Raw genomic sequence first — 19,538 nt, forward strand, 5'->3', positions numbered from 1 at the left:
TGCATAGTCATACAGCAGGGAAGTGTCGATGGGTGTTGAAACAACAAAATACAATGTTCAACTTGGCTCAGAGTTGGTAAATGTCAGTTTAAGCAGAGGTAGCCACAGGGCTGGGGACTGTGATCACTGCAGCATCACAGGCAGGGGGGTGAGGGAAGGGACCAGGAACTCACTGTTGTCCGTCATGGAGACTGGTTTCCGATCCAGCTTTGGCAGACTGTCACAGATCGACGTCCACTGGCGACCAGGTCCAGCGTTAACCGAACCACGACCAGGCAGATGCTGACAGCTCAGTATCAAATATTTTACAGGAAGGCAGTGGTTCTGTGGTTTTCATTGAGGAGATATAATATCAGGCTGGGTACAGGCAATCTGTTCATACGTGGAGCAGTTTGAGATCAGAATGGGATTTATTCGCCATGAAAGTTTGCACAGACAAGGAATTTGCTGTGGCAGGAAGGTGCAATAAACATATAGGAACCTAAACATTTACATATGTGGACTATCTATACTAAGGGTACATAAACTAGCAGTACTAAGTAGATTTAGAATTAAATAAAATATACAATAACATAGAATATAAGTTGCCATAAAATAGAATATAAGTTGCTGGAAGATTCTAGACCAGGCAATAAAATAGCTAACGCTTTCAAGTCTGAGGGTTTGGGAAAATTTAAAAATTGTTTCCACGCTTAACATCACAATCGAAACTGTTTTTCATATTTTTTTACACCTTTCACAAATATTTAGTCAATAATATTAGAGAATGTTTTGTTTCTGAAAAAATATTTTCCCACAAAAGGTTCCACTATTTATTTTTGACAAAACTAGAAACTGTTGTGTTGTGTGTGGAAAGTTTTTTGGAACAAACTGGAAGAACAGCCCCTCAGGGAAGAACAGCCCCTCAGGGAAGAACAGCCCCTCAGGGAAGAACAGCCCCTCAGGGAAGAACAGCCCCTCAGGGAAGAACAGCAGTTAGGATGTGGAGAGAGACCTTCCTCCACCCTGCACACCCGCCCTCCTCGGTGGTAAAACACTGATGGAGGTTTTAACTGCGTTCACTGGCTCCCCACTCCTCTCCCCTCCTCCCTCCCCTCCTTCTCCCCTACTCCCTCCTTCTCCTTTCCTCCCTCCCCTCCTTCTCCCCCCCCTCCCCCCCTCCCTCCCTCCCCTGCCTTCCTTCCTCCTTCCCCGCCTCTCTCCCCTCCCCTCACACTCCTACTGGCCTGTTTTACTGGACAGGCACACAGACTCTCTCTTTCACCCTCTACCTCACTCTGCCTCTCTCTCTCTCGTCTTTTTTTCTCTCTCTCTCTGACTGTAATACACATTAATGCACACACACACACACACACACACTGATGTCGCACAAATGCCAGACACAAAGAGTGTTAACTTTTCAAAGTCACCCTGAAGATGATAAAACTAGGCTTCACATTCTCTTTCACAAATACACACTCTCACTCGTACACTCACACACTCTCTCACTTTCACTCACACACTCTCTCACTCACACACTCTCTCTCTCACACACGTGTGTGTGTGTGTCTGTGTGTGTGTGTGATGCGTCTGTCAGCTGTGTGTCTCTAGTGATTAATGGCGGCTGAGACAGAAGAAGCTGATTTGATGTGTTGTATGAGAGGGCAGTAATTAACCACAGAGATGTACAGAGGGAGGGGGCTGGGGTGGGGGGAGGCTGTGGAACTGTAGGGGGGCTGTGGGACTGTAGGGGGGCTGTGGGACTGTAGGGGGGCTGTGGGACTGTAGGGGGGCTGTGGGACTGTAGGGGGGCTGTGGGACTGTAGGGGGGCTGTGGGACTGTAGGGGGGCTGTGGGACTGTAGGGGGGCTGTGGGACTGTAGGGGGGCTGTGGGTGGGGGGAGGCTGTGGGACTGTAGGGGGGCTGTGGGACTGTAGGGGGGCTGTGGGTGGGGGGAGGCTGTGGGACTGTAGGGGGGCTGTGGGACTGTAGGGGGGCTATGGGACTGTAGGGGGGCTGTGGGTGGGGGGAGGCTGTGGGACTGTAGGGGGGCTGTGGGACTGTAGGGGGGCTGTGATTGGTCGGCAGTCTTTGCTTCCTTCCTGCTTTCAGTCCTGCTTTCATTCCTGCCAAAGAACTTATATTGACAAGAAGTGAAAGCCAATAGAACGTTCCATTGCAACACCAGTGCCCAGTAGCAGCGCTACGTTTCCGCCATTTTGGGGTGAAATCGACTCGACAGTCCACTAGCTTGCTGTCGCTTTTGGCAATATCAGCTGCTTTGTTAAAAAAAAAACTGAATTATGACAACACAGAAAAATATAATCACTAGACTAGTGATCATCAAATCCCTTTTAACAGTTTATTTCACAGACAAGACTTCCACTTTTTTCCCACAAAAAGAGTTTGGTTTGAAATTCTTTGAAGCGCATTTTCTATATTGCGCTGATTTGGCTGTGAGATTCGCCGATTTTGGGTGTCCAAAATATGATGGATTCTGATCTGTATCAAGAGTCTAGCCAAGTACAGGGCTCGACATTAAGGCTTGGATTTTTTTGTAGGGCAAGTCTGGAAGAGAAATGTACTTGCCCCAGTGGAATAGTTAGCTAAAACTCAAACAAAATAAAATGCCATGTTCACGTTATGTTCCACTCATTACGCCTATTTTACCGATTTTATTTGACCAAATCCTGCATTAGCAAAACACAAAAAAAACGTATAAACCTAAACTTATACTATATCTAAAATAATTTTGTAGACATAATGGATTTGGCCACTAAATGTTGGTGTTTCCTTTTTATTTTTTGTAAAATTTCCCTTTCTACCCGGCAGTGGCTGATTTACCAAGGGATCCTTTAAAAGGTGTACACTTTACAGTTGAACATTAGCTGATATTTAACTACGTACATTTAACTGATACAAATGCTGCTAATGCTTGCTAGGTACACAGGTAAAATGATCTGTTAGCCATAACTAGCTAGTATGTAGCTAACTATCTGTGCTGTTGTCCAGTAACTCCAGTTGGAATATTCCACCCAAAATGGTGGCCGCACTACCGAAGCGCAACCTAGTGGCTGTTACCAAAAAAGCATCAGAGTTTTGCCTCTTGTTTTTCTTTACTCTTTGTTCCTGCCTCCGAGTCCTCCTCTTGTTCTCTAACTGACAGTCCTCTCGCTCTCGCTCTCGCTCTCTCTCTCTCTCTCCCTGACAGTCCTCTCTCTCTCTCTCTCTCTCTCTCTCTCTCTCTCACTGACAGTCCTCTCTCTGTTTCTCTCTCTCTCTGTTTCTCTCCCTCTCTCTCTCTGTTTCTCTCCCTCTCTCTCTCTCTCTCTGTCTCTCCCTCTCTCTCTCTCTCTCTCTCTCTCTGTTTTTCTCCCTCTCTCTCTCTCTCTCTCTCTCTCTCTCTCTGTTTTTCTCCCTCTCTCTCTGTTTCTCTCTCTCTCTCTATCTTTGTTTCTCCCTCTCCCTCTCTTCTTCTCTTTCTCTGTTTCTCTCTCTCCCTCTCTCTCTCTCTCTCTCTCTCTCTCTCTCTCTCTCTCTCTCTCTCTGTTTCCCTCCCTCCCTCTCTCTCTCTCTCTGTTTCTCTCTCTCTTCCTCTCCCTCTCTCTCCCTCTCTCTCTCTCTCTCTCTGTTTCTCTCCCTCTCTCTCTCTCCCTCTCTCACTCTGTTTTTCTCTCTCTCCCTCTCTCTCTACCTCTGTCTTCCTTCTCTCGCTGCCTCTACAGAGAGAGAGGAGGGGGGAGATGGAGGGAAGAGAGGGAAGGGGAGGGGGGAGATGGAGGGAAGAGAGGGAAGGGGAGGTCTGGGCGGGAGGGGGTCTGACTGCAGAGTGAGGCTCTCCCCTGGTCAGGCCTTTGTGTTTCAGTGCAGCTCCTGCAGCATAGTGCCAGTTGTGCCACACTCACACACACTCATACACACACCCACACACGCATTTACATTTAGTCACACCTACACATACACAACTACACACAAACACCTACAGACACATACCTACACACACACACCTACACACATACCACACACACACCTACGTGCACACCCACACATGCACAGAATATACATGTAGACAAGCACACACACACACTCATACACACACTCATACACACACTCATACACACACTCCCCTCTAGTTAACGCCTCAGTTCCTCCGTTCATCTGTAATGGAGTAACGGCTCCATGGCAACTCCAGAGGCGTCGGCACGGTGACAGCGGAACGTGATGGCAGTGAAAACCTCCCCAGTCAGCGCTTTCCCTCCTCTCCTCCCCTCACCTCCTCCCCCAACCCCCTCACCTCCTCCCCTAACCTCCTTCCCTAACCTCCTCCCCTAACCTCCTCCCCTCACATCCTCCCCTCACCTCCTCCCCTCACCTCCTCCCCTAACCTCCTCCCCTCACCTCCTCCCCTCACATCCTCCCCTCACCTCCTCCCCTAACCTCCTCCCCTCACATCCTCCCCTAACCTCCTCCCCTCACCTCCTCCCCTCACCTCCTCCCCAAACCTCCTCCCCTCACCTCCTCACCTCACCTCACCTCCTCCCCTCACCTCCTCCCCTCACCTCCTCCCCTCACCTCCTCCCCTCACCTCCTCCCCTCACCTCCTCCCCCAACCTCCTCCCCTCACCTCCTCACCTCACCTCACCTCCTCCCCTCACCTCCTCCCCTCACCTCCTCCCCTCACCTCCTCCCCTCACCTCCTCACCTCACCTCCTCCCCTCACCTCCTCCCCTCACCTCCTCCCCCAACCTCCTCCCCTCACCTCCTCACCTCACCTCCTCCCCTAACCTCCTCCCCTCACCTCCTCCCCTAACCTCCTCCCCCAACCTCCTCCCCTAACCCCCTCCTCTCCTCACCTCACATCCTCCCCTCACCTCCTCCCCTCACCTTCTCACCTCCTCACCTCACCTTCTCCCCTCACCTCCTCCCCTAACCTCCTCCCCCAACCTCCTCCCCTAACCCCCTCACCTCCTCTCCTCCTCATCTCACCTCCTCCCCTAACCTTCTCACCTCCTCCCCTCACCTCACCTCCTCCCCTCATCTCCTCCCCTAACCTCCTCCCTTCACCTCCTCCCCTCCCCTCACCAGCTCACCTCCTCCCCTCACCACCTCCTCTCACCTCCTCCCTTCACCTCCTCCCCTCACCACCTCCCCTCACCTCCTCCCCTCACCTCCTCACCTCCTCACCTCCTCCCCTTCTCCCCTCACCTCCTCTCCTCACCTCCTCCTTTACTCACCTCCTTTCCTCTCCTCCTCCCCTCACCTTCTTTCCTCACCTCCTCTCTTCACCTCACCTCCTCTTACCTCCGTCTAGAAGAAACAGCGCCAGGGAGGGAGTGAGGGGGGGGCTTGTTTGCCGATTGGGTAAACATTCATTTACCCCCGGCAGTCAAACGTGAAGTTAATCAAGAGTGATTATGCGTCGTAATCATCAGCAGCCCTCCTGGCCTTCAGTGTCGGCCTGCGCAATGTGAAGTCCTACTGTAGACCTCACAAGATCCTCCATCTGTTCTGCTGTGTCCTCCCTGCAGACACACACACCTGCTCTCTCATAAACATGCATCAAAGCACCTACACAACTCAGTGTCACCTCGGTTTGCTTCGCAGTATTTCCATCTGCAAACGCACACACACGTACACACACACACACACACACACACTCTTCTATCTGCAGTAAGGGATCATCCCTTATGGTTGCCTGACTGTTTTAAGACAGAAAGATGATGAAGATGTCACTTTTGCTAAATTGACTGTTTTTTTGTATGTTGTGTTTTGCTTTTTGGTCAAAAAAATTTTTCAGCATCTTGGGACATCCTGCTACCATAAAGATTAAGTGTGTGCGCGGATCAGGTAACTCCTCCTCACATCTCACTTCCTGTTTCTCTCTCGAAAGGGGAGGAGCTTCGGGGGAAGGTCACAGTTCGCAAAAACAGGAAGGACCCTCGCTCCCTGCTGGTGACCTTTGAACTCCAGGACAGGAAGCAGACATACAGCCTGCAGTAGCTCGCTGGACCAATCACATTTGTTTACAGCAGAGAGAGAACTGGTGGAGATTGTAATACACACCTGCATGAGCTGTCATACTGTACCTGATGACATGTGGCCAAAGTACAGAGGCTGGGTTTAGTACCAATAGGAAGACAGACAATCTTTCAGTTAAATCTGGGTTGTGTATTTTCCACCTATAGTTTCTGCTCTTGAATTCTGACAGTTATGTGCAGCTAAATATACCTGCATCTAGTCCCATTGGATTTTAGTGTTATTTTAAGTGGTTTTAAGGTGCACTCTTTGTAATGGTTTTCTGATGTGTCCTTTTGTTAAATCACTGTTTTCCATCTCTGCTGTTACGACTCACGACGAATAGCAGCCGCTTAGACACGAGCCAGACTAACCCTCCTGTTCCTCCACTGTGCAGCCACGAGCCGCGCTGGTGACAGTCCTGTTTCAGTCCCCTCAGCCCATGAAGCAAAATGAGACTTTCTGATGAGCTGGTTCAGGATGTTTGATTTAGTTTTTGCTTAATAAAGCTCTTTTTCACTGCAAGGCCTGTAGGTCTCCTTGTGTCTTGCTGTAAGGATTTTGTCGTCATCATTTTTGTGTTTCGCATTTAAGGCGTTGATTTTTAGACACAACAACATGTATATGATGAGATCACTGCCGTTATTCACCAGGCCTATGTGCCGCAAGGAAAACACCAATAAAAAAACAGCTACTATTCTTTCGAAGGGCTTAAGGCAGTGAACCACGGTGTTCACGGGACCTTTCTGAACTCAGCTGGACCTCGTCTCGTCTCCCGCCTCAAACACGGACAGCGTGGAGGGAAACGGGACATATCTGCTCGTGTAACGAGCATCATCTAGGACGGTCGTGAAGAAAAGGTATATATATTCTAGTTTTTGTCGGGAAATACTTGTGTTTCTCATTGACTCAATGATTGATTTTACGCTACTTTTAAGAGCGAATCGGTTGCACTAAATCGGAATATAAAGGCCTTTATACTTAAATCCCGGAAATGATCGGATCCTGTGATGTTGGATCATGTACTATGAATCATTTTCATAGTACATAGATCATTTTGCTGAATTGTGATAAACAATATTGTTCAAATTGTTAAACAAAATTGTCCGGTTTATGTGTGTGTATGTGTGGATCAGAATGTGTCCAGCTAGGCCAGGATCAGACGCCTCTGGACCGCGAGCTGTCTCCTCTCTCCCCTCCCGTGTCGCGAGGAGGAGAGTGTTAGAGCGGACAAGGGAAGAGGAGCAGAAATCAATTACAATTATTCTCTGTTGACAAAGTAATTAAACCCTGAGAAGGCAGCTAATTCAGCCGCGCGAGGCCCTTATCTAGAGTTGCCGCAGATTTACGAGCGGCTCGAGCTCAGCTTGCACGCCAGGTGATTATCGCGCGCAGGCCTTGGAACACAGGCGTGAGGGCTTGACTTGACAGAAACTCGTTTCACAGCACTGCGGGTGTACTGTGTACCGGTTCTAAGAGCAACTTGGTTAAAAGAAAGTGCTATATTTTTGTACAGAGGGGATATTTTAGGCCTGAGCTTAAAATGACTAATTATATGGTCGAGGTCCACATTTTTGGAGCGAAAAGAACTGTGTCATGCGCATTGCAGTATTTTAGGGTGAGCTATTTTTGTCACAGGGGCTATTCTGTAACTTCACCGTTTCCAGTCCGCGGGTGCTGGATCCTCATTCCCCATGTGCACGTGCGTTGGAGAAAAGGCCATCCCCTTCTTGCGTAAGACTTTAACAAATGAGTAACTTCAGTCGTTTTGTGAAGACCTCGCCCACTTTCCTTTTTTTCTTCTTTTTCTTATGTATTTTTTACTGGATCAATGCTCGTTTTGGTGACGCACGAGGGAACGTGCAGTCTGTTGTACTTGTGCGTAAATTCATTCAAGTGTGAAGCCTTTATATAGCTTATGCGTTTATTTCACCCTTACTAAGCAATAACTTATGGTTGTCTGAAACGGCAAAAATATGTGCAAATTCAAAGTGTTAATACTGATCTATTGATGTAGGCCTATTAAAGGTTTAGCTGACGAATTTACATTGTTGTGGCCAAATTAAGTTAATAAAACAAGTTCAAAATGGGTTTTTGTGTAACGCGGCGTATCTTATTTTTTCCCTTTTTAGTTTTTATTAAATACTGTGAATAAAGTGCATGAATTGATAATAATAAATGGTTCATGTAAATAGATTACTACACGAATGTTCTGTCTAACGAAATAGGCTATCAAGACCATCCTTTCTAAACATAGCCTACTTATAGCACGCCCAAGCTGTATGTTTCTTCGCGTGCTGCATGCACCTTCCAAAAACATGTACCTGCAAATCCCGCCCTAACGAGTTGTGCGCGTGAGTATACATCCCCTCAAGACAAGTGTATTAATCAGCGGCGAATGAGTCAGTCCAGACACGCGCGTACAAGCGGAATGTGCGTGACAACAGCGCACGCGCCCACGTCTTCGCGCAGTACTCCTTTAAAAATCAGAATCCAAGGCCAATGATTTATCAAACTCCTATTATCAAGAAAATGTCAAGCGAAGGGCACCTTGCTCCGCACTGACGCAAACCCAATCTTTCCCACGGAGGTATACAAAGCTTTGCTCTAAGCGCAGCTAAATCCAGTCTCTCTCTCGGTCCCTTCTTCATTACCGCTGATTTTCAGCCTTTCAGCACATCCTCCGCCTCCACACTAATGGTAAGGGTTTCCTTTTCTCTATTTTCTATTTTCATTGAACGGTTGTTACTTTGTTTATTCAACTTGTTCTCTTTTGTAAAGGCTACTTACTGATACTTATTAAAGACAAAGAGAACAGATTAACTCCAGAGGAAAATGCCTTGTCTGAGTGAGCGTGCTTTCCGTGGTGCTGAAATGCTGCTGCACGTGCTGCTCGGCACACCGAAACTTTTTCGGGTCTTCTCCCTCACACACCCGGTCTATAGTTCTCTGTGCAGTTGGTTTAAAAAATCTCTGCAGCGAAATTTGTCGGTGTGTTTAATTTAATCTGTTGTAGTTTTCTTCTCGTTTTGAGGAAGTTTATCTTAAAAAAAGAAAGATTAATAAACATTTCCTATGTTGTGACCAAGCCAACTCTAACCATAGCATACAAAACTGAATATTTTTGAGTTTTTTCCCGTTACCTCATTGAAGTATATTGTGTTTTTCATTTTATAATCACACGGTCTATCCCCCCTCCCTGCAAAATAATAAACAGAACGAGAGATCATTTATGCTTCCGTTTGGCCGGTCTTCTCCGTGCTGTGATGCCGGTGATCGTGCATGCCTGCCGGGGAGACCAGCAGCTTGTCTATTGCCCATAAAACCAGTGGTTGTGTGGGTCTGAATGACATGGGGGAAATGGGGCGTAAAATTAAAGATTCTCGCAGTAACGGCGGCCGGGCGAACAAACCCCCGCAGAGCGCGAGCTGAAACCCAGAGCAGCGAAGCCACAACACGCGACACGAAACCCTAGAATCCTAAATCTCAGTGTGCGGTGCTTCGTTCAAATGATGGATCTTAATAAATTAAATCTATTTTTAATAATTTCCTAACCAAGTGCGCTTTGTCGTTTTTAAGGCTGAATTTTATACCTGCTCAATTTAGCCTTTGTATTGAATTTTCTGTTTGTGCCTAATCTTTGGATTTGGTATTCCAGGATTTATCCGACATGTCCAAGCAGCCGGTTAACGCTCCTACCGGTTTCCACCCGTCGCAGCAGCCGGAGGCAGCAGTGGGAGTTACCGCAAATAAACCGGAAAATGTTCCAAGCCAACCGGCCACTCCGTTCGGGCACCCGGCTCCCCAGCCGAATCCAAACAACGAGAGCAAAACTTTTTGTCCCTCGGAAAATAAACCAGGAGAACCGGAAGCCAATAAAGTTTATGGGACGTTTAAAAACACCGCCCCGGCGGTACCGGGAGCCGTGGCTGCAAACTCGGCCTTCCGAAAGGATTCCTCTGGCTCTGCGGCGGCCCAGACAGGGGTCCCCAGTGCCGTTCAGGGCCGGGGGATGTCTGTCCAGTACGGAGACCCGTTTAGGGCCACCGCGGAGCAGAACAACGCCTCGGGCACCTGGACGAGCATGAGCCAAACCACCATCATACTGGGCACAGATGGCAACACCTCTGTTCAGCCCGGGACCATGACGGCGGTAAGTGGGCGCAAAGAAATTTAAAAAAATTGACAAAATAAAGGTTAGTGTTACGGTTAAAGGCTGTTCATGCGTCGACTACAGACGGGCTTTAGGAACACGTTAGGTGAAGCGGGGTGTGTGCCACCGGTTTTTACCGATAAGGAGGTGGATGACATGCGGCGGGAAGGTTGTAATTAAGGTCCCGGGAGGGGAGTTACGCCCCTATCTCTCGCGTGAAGACTTCTGCTCGGTGATTTGAGAGGGGCTATTATCTAGCGCGAGGTTTTGATTATATTTGAAAGAATGAACTGTGCGTGGGTTAGGCAATGGATTACTGATGGTTACAAATGTTTGCTCATTATTTAAGTAAACAAAATAGGATGATAGGCTTAATTCCCCGTGGTTTAATCCTGCAGGATTGAACCGGAGAAAGAAACATTCTCTTAAATTATGGGGTCTTGTTCGCCTGTTCATTAAGAGTTGGGGTAATAACACGGATACATGGACTCGAGCTGTCCCGTAAGCGTTGTAATCACGTGCTGACAGCCAGCAGCGTTACATTAATTACAATAGACGTGTATCCTGAAACCTGATTTGGTGTACTGGCATCCCCGCGCTATAGCCGTGCCCGTGTTAGGTATAGCCCAACCCCCACGTCATGCTCTCGGGATTGGTTGTGGATGTCCGTGACAGCGCTCGTGATGTGTTACATAAGGTTGCGGATTGTGCCCATTGTTCCAATCCCCGCGGGGTATTCCTTTCCCTCCCGCGCGCGCCTGCACGGTGTGTTCCATTGATAAGCGAGACTTGGCCCCCCCCCTTGTTTTGAGGGAAACACAAGCAAGAAAATATGAATTAGCAGAGGTAAATAATATGAATAACTCCAGGCTATTTATGAAACGGTATTTACTAAAAATGGAGCAGCCCCTTGCGCCCCTGTAGTTTGAGCTGGTTCTTAAGGTGTTTCGTGGTTCTTAAGGTGTTTTTGGTCCTTATAAGGTGTTTCTTATTAGGTGGTTATCTGAACCCCAATTTGGGGAAACGAATTCAATGAAATATGTTGTACATGTTGCGGGTGAGGCGTCCTCACCACACTTAATCTACAGGATGAAGATGATGAAGAGGGGGGAGACGAGAACAAAGCCAGAGGAAACTGGACCAATAAAATGGACTTCATCCTGTCCATGGTGGGCTACGCCGTGGGGCTTGGCAACGTGTGGCGGTTTCCCTATCTGGCCTTTCAAAATGGTGGAGGTAAGAACATGCGGAGAGTCCAGGTCGGGGACCAAAACCGCAGTTCCCGCCAGAAGGTTGATAGCAGTAACCTTTGAATCACTTTGGAAAACGAAAAAGATAAATACGGCTGCCCGATGTGCAATTACAACACTAGATTTTTTAGATAGACAGCGTTTTAGATATATGTATTTTTTGACGTCCCATTTCCCTTACGTTTAAATGATTGACAGATAAAAAGGAGAAGAATGTTTCGTTGGTTGTAAAATAGAAGCGACAGCCATTATGCAAAATATTAGTCACATTAAAACAGCAGTAGGTTACATGATTCATAATAATAAAACAATTTACAAAGTGATGGAAATTATTACAGTCTAGCGTCATTTAAAAATTGTGTACAACTCCAACTATTAAGTCTATAGTCTTTAATAGGCCTCTATGCTAGCCTATCTATTATACAAAATGTAAAGTAAAGAGACAATCATAGCTAACAGTAGGCTTTTATTTTCGTTTTCATGGTCATAAAGTAATCCAAATCAGTGCAATAATTTGTTTTGATACTTTCAATTAAGTTTTTATTGCAATTTAAATGTTTAATGGATCGATTCAATGTATCAATGTTCTTGCCAACGGTTAGCATGTGTGCGAGTTTGAAGATAGGCTACTTTATCATTTTCTCGTAGGTGCTTTTCTGATACCTTACCTGATAATGTTGGGACTGGCGGGCATCCCAATATTTTTACTGGAGGTGTCCCTGGGCCAGTTTGCCAGCCAGGGCCCCGTGTCCGTGTGGAAGGCCATTCCGGCCCTTCAAGGTAAACTGCGCTCAGTCGGTTGAGATGCATGGACCTATAGGTTTACCAACTTCTGAGTAAAAATAACGATACAAAGAAAATGGTTCTTCTGATTTCATGACTTGATCAAGCTCATCTGCCTGCTTAAGAGTAATTTATATATTTCGTCTCATTTATTTATTTTAGGTTGCGGGATTGCCATGTTGATAATATCTGTCTTGATAGCCATATACTATAATATTATAATGTGCTGGACACTGTACTACCTGTTCGCTTCGTTGAAGGGCTCACTGCCATGGGCCCACTGCAGGAATGGGTGGAACACACTGGACTGTAAGGATAAAGACATGCTCCTCTTGGGTAAGAGTCCCTCTAACACGCACACACACACACACACACACACACACACACAATGCGCAATGCGCAACGCGAATCTCAACAAACTATCTCTCCAGGAGTTGTGGACGCGAGCTCTCCGGTGTAGGAACAGAGAATATGTACAACTGTATACCTTCACGTACTTAATTATAGCCTGTCTGTCGTGGTTTTGTGGTTATGTTTTGTGTTTAGGAATTTTGCTTTCTGAGACTGAACACTAACAAAAGACTGTTATTAATGTGTAAAATATAAATTTGACGATGTATGCTGTTTAAAAAAAGTAAGACAATTCGTTTGTTAATTACAACAAAAGCGTTTTGTTAAGTGATATTTCTGAATGCCAAATGATGCAATAAGAAGAATATTGGCAATTTTTTCTTCCATACTAGCCAAATAACTTGACCTGCATTAGTTAAAATGGGAAACACAAGGGAGAAAAAACGCTGTTTGTGATGGCAAAATGTACGTTAATAAGATATGAATATTTCACACCTAACTGCATCGAAAAATATAGAAATTTGATAAGAATAAAAGGAATATTGGCTTTTTGCGTTTGTGTGAATTCAGCAAAAAAACTGCTTGCTTGACAAATTTACTGTATGGTTGCTGCAGTGCCGCAGCGCCACACTGCCCTCCTCTGGCTCACCTGGGTACGACTCCTTTACTGTACACAATTCTCTAACCTCCTTATCGTAATCTAAAATGTACTCAGTAACAATTCAACATAGATTCAAATGTGCAACTTCGAGTTCTGTCCGAAGTCACCCACGGCACGAGCGCAACAGGTTGATTTGTTATTTATGTGACTTTAACATTAAGCTGATAAAACGGTCCAATGAGAGAGAAAGGTGACCCCAAAACATGCTGAGAAAATGTGCCACACAATCCTTTTGTTGGATGAACGTACACAGCTTTTAATTTATTATTTTCTAAATGAGCAATGAAGGGTTTTTTTTCAGGTCAGGTATATAAAACTAGTGTTTTTCACTAATAGATTCCAGAGCAAACAAAGCGAAATAAGCTGCTTTTTAACAAGAAGTCTGAGTCTAAGTATCGGGCCACGTGTGCCTGTAACTGTATCTATCTGGTTTCTATTGTTGCTCTGTGTCTGCTATACTGAATGTTGTATCTAATCTAGTAAGAGTTGTGTGTGTATATCCTGCATGTGTGTGTGTGCTGTTTCTATCTAACACCTGTGTGTGTGTGTGTATATGTCTAGTATAGCCTGCGTGTGTGTGTCTGTCTGGTAAGGCCTGTGTGTGTGTGTGTATATGTCTAGTATAGCCTGCGTGTGTGTGTCTGTCTGGTAAGGCCTGTGTGTGTGTGTCTGTCTGGTAAGGCCTGTGTGTGTGTGTGTCTGGTAAGGCCTGCGTGTGTGTGTCTGTCTGGTAAGGCCTGCGTGTGTGTGTCTGTCTGGTAAGGCCTGTGTGTGTGTGTCTGTCTGGTAAGGCCTGTGTGTGTGTGTCTGTCTGGTAAGGCCTGCGTGTGTGTGTCTGTCTGGTAAGGCCTGTGTGTGTGTGTGTGTGTCTCTGCCTGACCGTGTTGGTTTCTGGTTGTGACAGACACGTGTATCCTCCGGGACAGAAACATGACATCTATAAAGAACAGCTCATTCTGTCTGTCTGCCAACGTCATGGGGAACCTCACCAGGATGGCAAACATGACGACCGACCTGAATAAAACTTACGTCAGCCCCAGTGAGGAGTACTTCAAGTGAGTCAACACATCTGACGGTTTAACTTCACTCTTTTATTCATTCAGCAGATTCTTCCAAAGGATTAGGGGTTAGGGTAAGGGTTAGCGACATCCAGGTATGTAAAAAGTACAGCAGAAGGTAAAGGATCAGAAGTTTTAACTGTAATTCGGTGATCAGAGTTACGGAAGGGTCTGTATTTACCAGACACAGTGTAAAGTACCATCTCAGCTACCAGACACAGTGCAAACACATCATATTATATGTAGAAATGAAACTGCAGGCGTTCTGCAGTACGAGTGTTAGTCTACTTGGCTGTAACACCGCTTCCCTCTCCCAGGTACAACGTGTTGCACATCTCTAAGGGGATCGAGTACCCTGGAGACATCCGCTGGCCCCTGGCTGGCTGCCTCTGTCTTGCCTGGATCATAGTCTACCTCTCCCTGGCCAAAGGAATCAAGTCATCAGGGAAAGTAAGTCTAATTCTTGGCTCTTCTCTGTCTAGTTTCCAGTCCACTAGAGGGCGAACATGAGTCAGGCTAAGGTGATTTTGCTAGTGCAATGCTGCTCTCTAGTGGATATGTGTGATAATGCAGTTTGCTGTAGTTTGTAAATAGCTGGAGAATCTGTAGTTAAAGTTAAAGTTATCTCCCTCTTTTCTCTGTCCTCTTTTCATTCCTCCTCTCCTCTCCTCTCCTCTCCTATCCTCTCATCCTCCTCTCCCCTCCTCTCCTCCTCTTCCTTTCCTTTCCTCTCCTCTCCTCCTCTCCTCCTCTCTTCTCTTCTCCTCTCCTCCTCTCCTCTCCTCCTCCTTGCCCCCTCTCCTCCTCCCCCCCTCCACCCCCCCTCCTCAGGTTGTGTATTTCACCGCTACGTTCCCCTACGTGGTGCTGGTCATCCTGCTGTTTCGGGGCATCACCCTCCCAGGGGCTGGGGATGGAATCCTGTACTTCATCACCCCCAAGTGGGAGAAGCTCAATGATGCTAAGGTACCCCTCTCTCTGTTCCTGTGTCTCCTCTCCCTCTCTCTGTTCCTGTGTCTCCTCTCCCTCTCTCTGTTCCTGTGTCTCCTCTCCCTCTCCCTCTCCCTCTCTCTGTTCCTGTGTCTCCTCTCCCTCTCCCTCTCCCTCTCTCTGTTCCTGTGTCTCCTCTCCCTCTCCCTCTCCCTCTCTCTGTTCCTGTGTCTCCTCTCCCTCTCCCTCTCTCTGTTCCTGTGTCTCCTCTCCCTCTCCCTCTCTCTGTTCCTGTGTCTCCTCTCCCTCTCCCTCTCCCTCTCTATGTTCCTGTGTCTGCTCTCCCTCTCCCTCTCCTTCTCCCTCTCCCTCTCCCTCTCCCTCTCCCTCTCCCTCTCCCTCTCCCTCTCCCTCTCCCTCTCCTTCTCCCTCTCCCTCTCCCTCTCCCTCTCCCTCTCTCTGTTCCTGTGTCTCCTCTCCCTCTCCCTCTCCCTCTCTCTGTTCCTGTGTCTCCTCTCCCTCTCCCTCTCCCTCTCTCTGTTCCTGTGTCTCCTCTCCCTCTCCCTCTCCCTCTCTCTGTTCCTGTGTCTCCTCTCCCTCTCCCTCTCCCTCTCTCTGTTCCTGTGTCTCCTCTCCCTCTCCCTCTCCCTCTCTCTGTTCCTGTGTCTCCTCTCCCTCTCCCTCTCCCTCTCTCTGTTCCTGTGTCTCCTCTCCCTCTCCCTCTCCCTCTCTATGTTCCTGTGTCTGCTCTCCCTCTCCTTCTCCCTCTCCCTCTCCCTCTCCCTCTCCCTCTCCCTCTCCCTCTCCCTCTCCCTCTCCCTCTCCCTCTCCCTCTCCCGCTGTTTTTGTCTCTCCCTCTTTTTCTTTACCTTTCTCTTTCGGTCTATTTTCCTGTTCCTGTGTGTGTGTGTGTCAGGTGTGGAAGGATGCTGCCACACAGATCTTCTTCTCTCTGTCTGCGGCCTGGGGGGGCCTCATCACTCTGTCCTCCTACAACAAGTTCCACAACAACTGCTACAGGTACGGTGCAGCGGACGGATGGATTGATGCATTAATAGATAGGCAGAATTCCAGTTCAACACTAGGAGGCACTGTTTCTCTTATTGCAACTTTAATGTAAAGTCTACCTATAATATTGCTACTGAAGGCATGGCTATGTAGTTACATGATAGTAACCGTCATGTAAAGTGTTGCCAAGAACTGAGTTCAAGTTTGTATATATCCAAGACACCGTGTTAATACATGTCTTTTTACGGCGTTCCTCATTTCCCCTGACGCCCTCTCTCCTCAGAGACACCATCATAGTGACATGCACTAACAGTGCCCCTCTCTCGCCCCTCTCTCCTCAGAGACACCATCATAGTGACATGCACTAACAGTTCCCCTCTCTCGCCCCTCTCTCCTCAGAGACACCATCATAGTGACATGCACTAACAGTGCCACCAGCATCTTTGCTGGTTTCGTCATCTTCTCAGTGATCGGCTTCATGGCCCACGAGCTCAAGGTTCCCATCGAGAAGGTTGCAGATGAAGGTGAGCCTTCTGCACATGCTCAGTACACCTTCTGCACATGCTCAGTACACCTTCTGCACATGCTCAGTACACCTGTCTCAGAGGACTCAGCACAAGTACTACTGAAGTATGTGTGTGTATGGGTGTATGTGTGTTTGTGTCTTTGTGTGTGTTTGTGTCTTTGTGTGTGTTTGTGTGTGTGTGTGTGTTTGTCTGTGTATGTGTATGTATGTGTATGTATGTGTGTGTGTCTCAGGTCCGGGCATAGCATTCGTGGTGTATCCGGAGGCGCTGACCAGACTCCCTCTCTCTCCGTTCTGGGCGATCATCTTCTTCCTCATGCTGCTGACACTGGGCCTGGATACCATGGTAACCATCACCCCGTGTGTGTGTGTGTAAAAGACATGACCTTGCTACACAGCGGAAACTTTGCATGTCCAAGACCACTTCATTTTAAGAAATGAAAAAAAGTATGTGCATGTTAGTCCATGTTAGTTCAAGATGGAGGCGGGGATGAGCTAGGAGGTTTTCCAGACAGTCTGAGTATTCAGTGGAGTTCCAGGATTTAGTGAGATGAGGCTGTGTTGTGGGGATGAACTGTGTCTGGGACTGCCCCCTCACTGCCCCCTCACTGTCTGGGACTGCCCCCTCACTGCCCCCTCATTGCCCCCTCACTGTCTGGGACTGCCCCCTCACTGCCCCCTCACTGTCTGGGACTGCCCCCTCACTGCCCCCTCACTGTCTGGGACTGGCCCCTCACTGTCTGGGACTGGCCCCTCACTGCCCCCTCACTATCTGGGACTGCCCCCTCACTGCCCCCTCATTGCCCCCTCACTGTCTGGGACTGCCCCCTCACTGCCCCCTCACTGTCTGGGACTGGCCCCTCACTGTCTGGGACTGCCCCCTCACTGTCTGGGACTGCCCCCTCACTGCCCCCTCACTGTCTGGGACTGCCCCCTCACTGCCCCCTCACTGTCTGGGACTGCCCCCTCACTGTCTGGGACTGCCCCCACACTGTCTGGGACTGCCCCCACACTGTCTAGGACTGCCCCCTCACTGCCCCCTCACTGTCTGGGACTGCCCCCTCACTGCCCCATCACTGTCTGGGACTGCCCCCTCACTGCCCCGTCACTGTCTGGGACTGCCCCCACACTGTCTGGGACTGGCCCCTCACTGCCCCCTCACTGCCCCCTCACTGTCTGGGACTGCCCCCTCACTGCCCCCTCACTGTCTGGGACTGGCCCCTCACTGCCCCCTCACTGTCTGGGACTGGCCCCTCACTGTCTGGGACTGCCCCCTCACTGTCTGGGACTGGCCCCTCACTGCCCCCTCACTGTCTGGGACTGCCCCCTCACTGCCCCTTCACTGCCCCCTCACTGTTTGGGACTGCCCCCTCACTGCCCCCTCACTGCCCCCTCATTGCCCCCTCACTGCCCCTCACTCCCCCCACACTGTCTGGGACTGCCCCCTCATTGCCCCCTCACTGCCCCCTCACTGACCCCTCACTGCCCCCTCACTGCCCCCTCACTGCCCCCACACTGCCCCCTCACTGCCCCCACACTGCCCCCTCACTGCCCCCTCACTGCCCCCTCACTGCCTCCTCACTGCCCCTCACTGCCCCCACACTGCCTCCTCACTGCCCCCTCACTGCCCCCTCATTGCCCCCTCACTGCCCCCTCACTGCCCCCACACTGTCTGGGACTGCCCCCTCACTGCCCCCTCACTGCCCCCACACTGCCCCCACACTGTGAAGAGAGAGAGAGAGACTCCTGTCTTCTCCACAGTCTCAGTGGGGAGTTAAGGGGTTAATTGGTGGGGTTGGCTGGTCATGTGCCCCCTGGCTTCCTGCATCATGATGTCATACTGTGTTATCGCCATGGAAATGACCGTTCTGGTCTGTCATCAAGAGGCATTCTCTATTCTTACTTCCTTTAATTAAGATAATTAAACCTAAATGACCACAAATACCACCAATTTATTTTAATGATACCCACCTGTAATTTGATAGATGGGATGATATTTTGAGAGCAGTGGGAGGAGTCTGTGTGTGAGAGTTCACACAGCTGAGACTAACTGAAGAGACCTGTCCACTGTTAGTCTGCTTAGACTCTGCTTTTCTGAGCAGCACTGGGAGGAGGGAGGGAGGGAGGGAGGGAAGGAAGGAAGGAGAGAGGGAAGGAGGGAGGGAGGTAAATAGTGAATGATGATGTTGGTTTGGCAGCGTGTCTCTGGGAGTGTGGTTAGGGAGCTAGCTGCTCCAGCGCAGCGTTTAGAGGTTTAGGATGTTGACAGGAAATGAGTTTGGGGCGCTGAAGAGGACACAGCGTAGCAGGAAGTGAAAGATGGCTCCCCCCTGCAGCCCCTGCACAGACACAGCTCCCCCCTGCAGCCCGTGCCCAGACACAGCTCCCCCTGCAGCCCGTGCCCAGACACAGCTCCCCCTGCAGCCCGTGCCCAGACACAGCTCCCCCTTGCAGCCCCTGCACAGACACAGCTCCCCCCCTGCAGCCCGTGCCCAGACACAGCTCCCCCTGCAGCCCGTGCCCAGACACAGCTCCCCCCTGCAGCCCCTGCCCAGACACAGCTCCCCCTGCAGCCCGTGCCCAGACACAGCTCCCCCTTGCAGCCCCTGCCCAGACACAGCTCCCCCCTGCAGCCCCTGCACAGACACAGCTCCCCCTGCAGCCCCTGCCCAGACACAGCTCCCTCCTGCAGCCCGTGCCCAGACACAGCTCCCCCTTGCAGCCCCTGCCCAGACACAGCTCCCCCCTGCAGCCCCTGCACAGACACAGCTCCCCCTGCAGCCCCTGCCCAGACAAAGCTCCCGCCTGCTCATCCCTCTTCCC

The 19,538-nt window shown here is 49.2% G+C and overlaps 2 protein-coding genes across 2 annotated transcripts in view; both read left to right on the plus strand.

Moving 5' to 3' along the window:
• Window positions 1-6,520, plus strand: part of prmt3 (protein arginine methyltransferase 3) — a 30,050-nt gene extending 23,530 nt beyond the window's left edge. Inside the window, exon 13 of the mRNA XM_062471741.1 lies at window positions 5,871-6,520. Within this exon, the coding sequence (XP_062327725.1) occupies window positions 5,871-5,980 (110 nt within the window). The 3' untranslated portion in view covers window positions 5,981-6,520. The remainder of the gene's footprint in view (window positions 1-5,870) is intronic.
• A 2,017-nt stretch (window positions 6,521-8,537) lies between these two features.
• Window positions 8,538-19,538, plus strand: part of slc6a5 (solute carrier family 6 member 5) — a 17,026-nt gene continuing 6,025 nt past the window's right edge. The window contains 12 exon segments of the mRNA XM_062471062.1: window positions 8,538-8,695; window positions 9,654-10,148; window positions 11,237-11,384; window positions 12,047-12,178; window positions 12,344-12,517; window positions 14,098-14,248; window positions 14,569-14,701; window positions 15,083-15,217; window positions 16,098-16,201; window positions 16,589-16,713; window positions 16,949-17,081; window positions 18,882-18,900. Of these exon segments, the coding sequence (XP_062327046.1) occupies window positions 8,693-8,695; window positions 9,654-10,148; window positions 11,237-11,384; window positions 12,047-12,178; window positions 12,344-12,517; window positions 14,098-14,248; window positions 14,569-14,701; window positions 15,083-15,217; window positions 16,098-16,201; window positions 16,589-16,713; window positions 16,949-17,081; window positions 18,882-18,900 (1,752 nt within the window). The 5' untranslated portion in view covers window positions 8,538-8,692.

This window comes from Osmerus eperlanus, chromosome 10 (assembly GCF_963692335.1).
Source record: "Osmerus eperlanus chromosome 10, fOsmEpe2.1, whole genome shotgun sequence".
Classification (NCBI taxonomy): Eukaryota; Metazoa; Chordata; class Actinopteri; order Osmeriformes; family Osmeridae; genus Osmerus; species Osmerus eperlanus.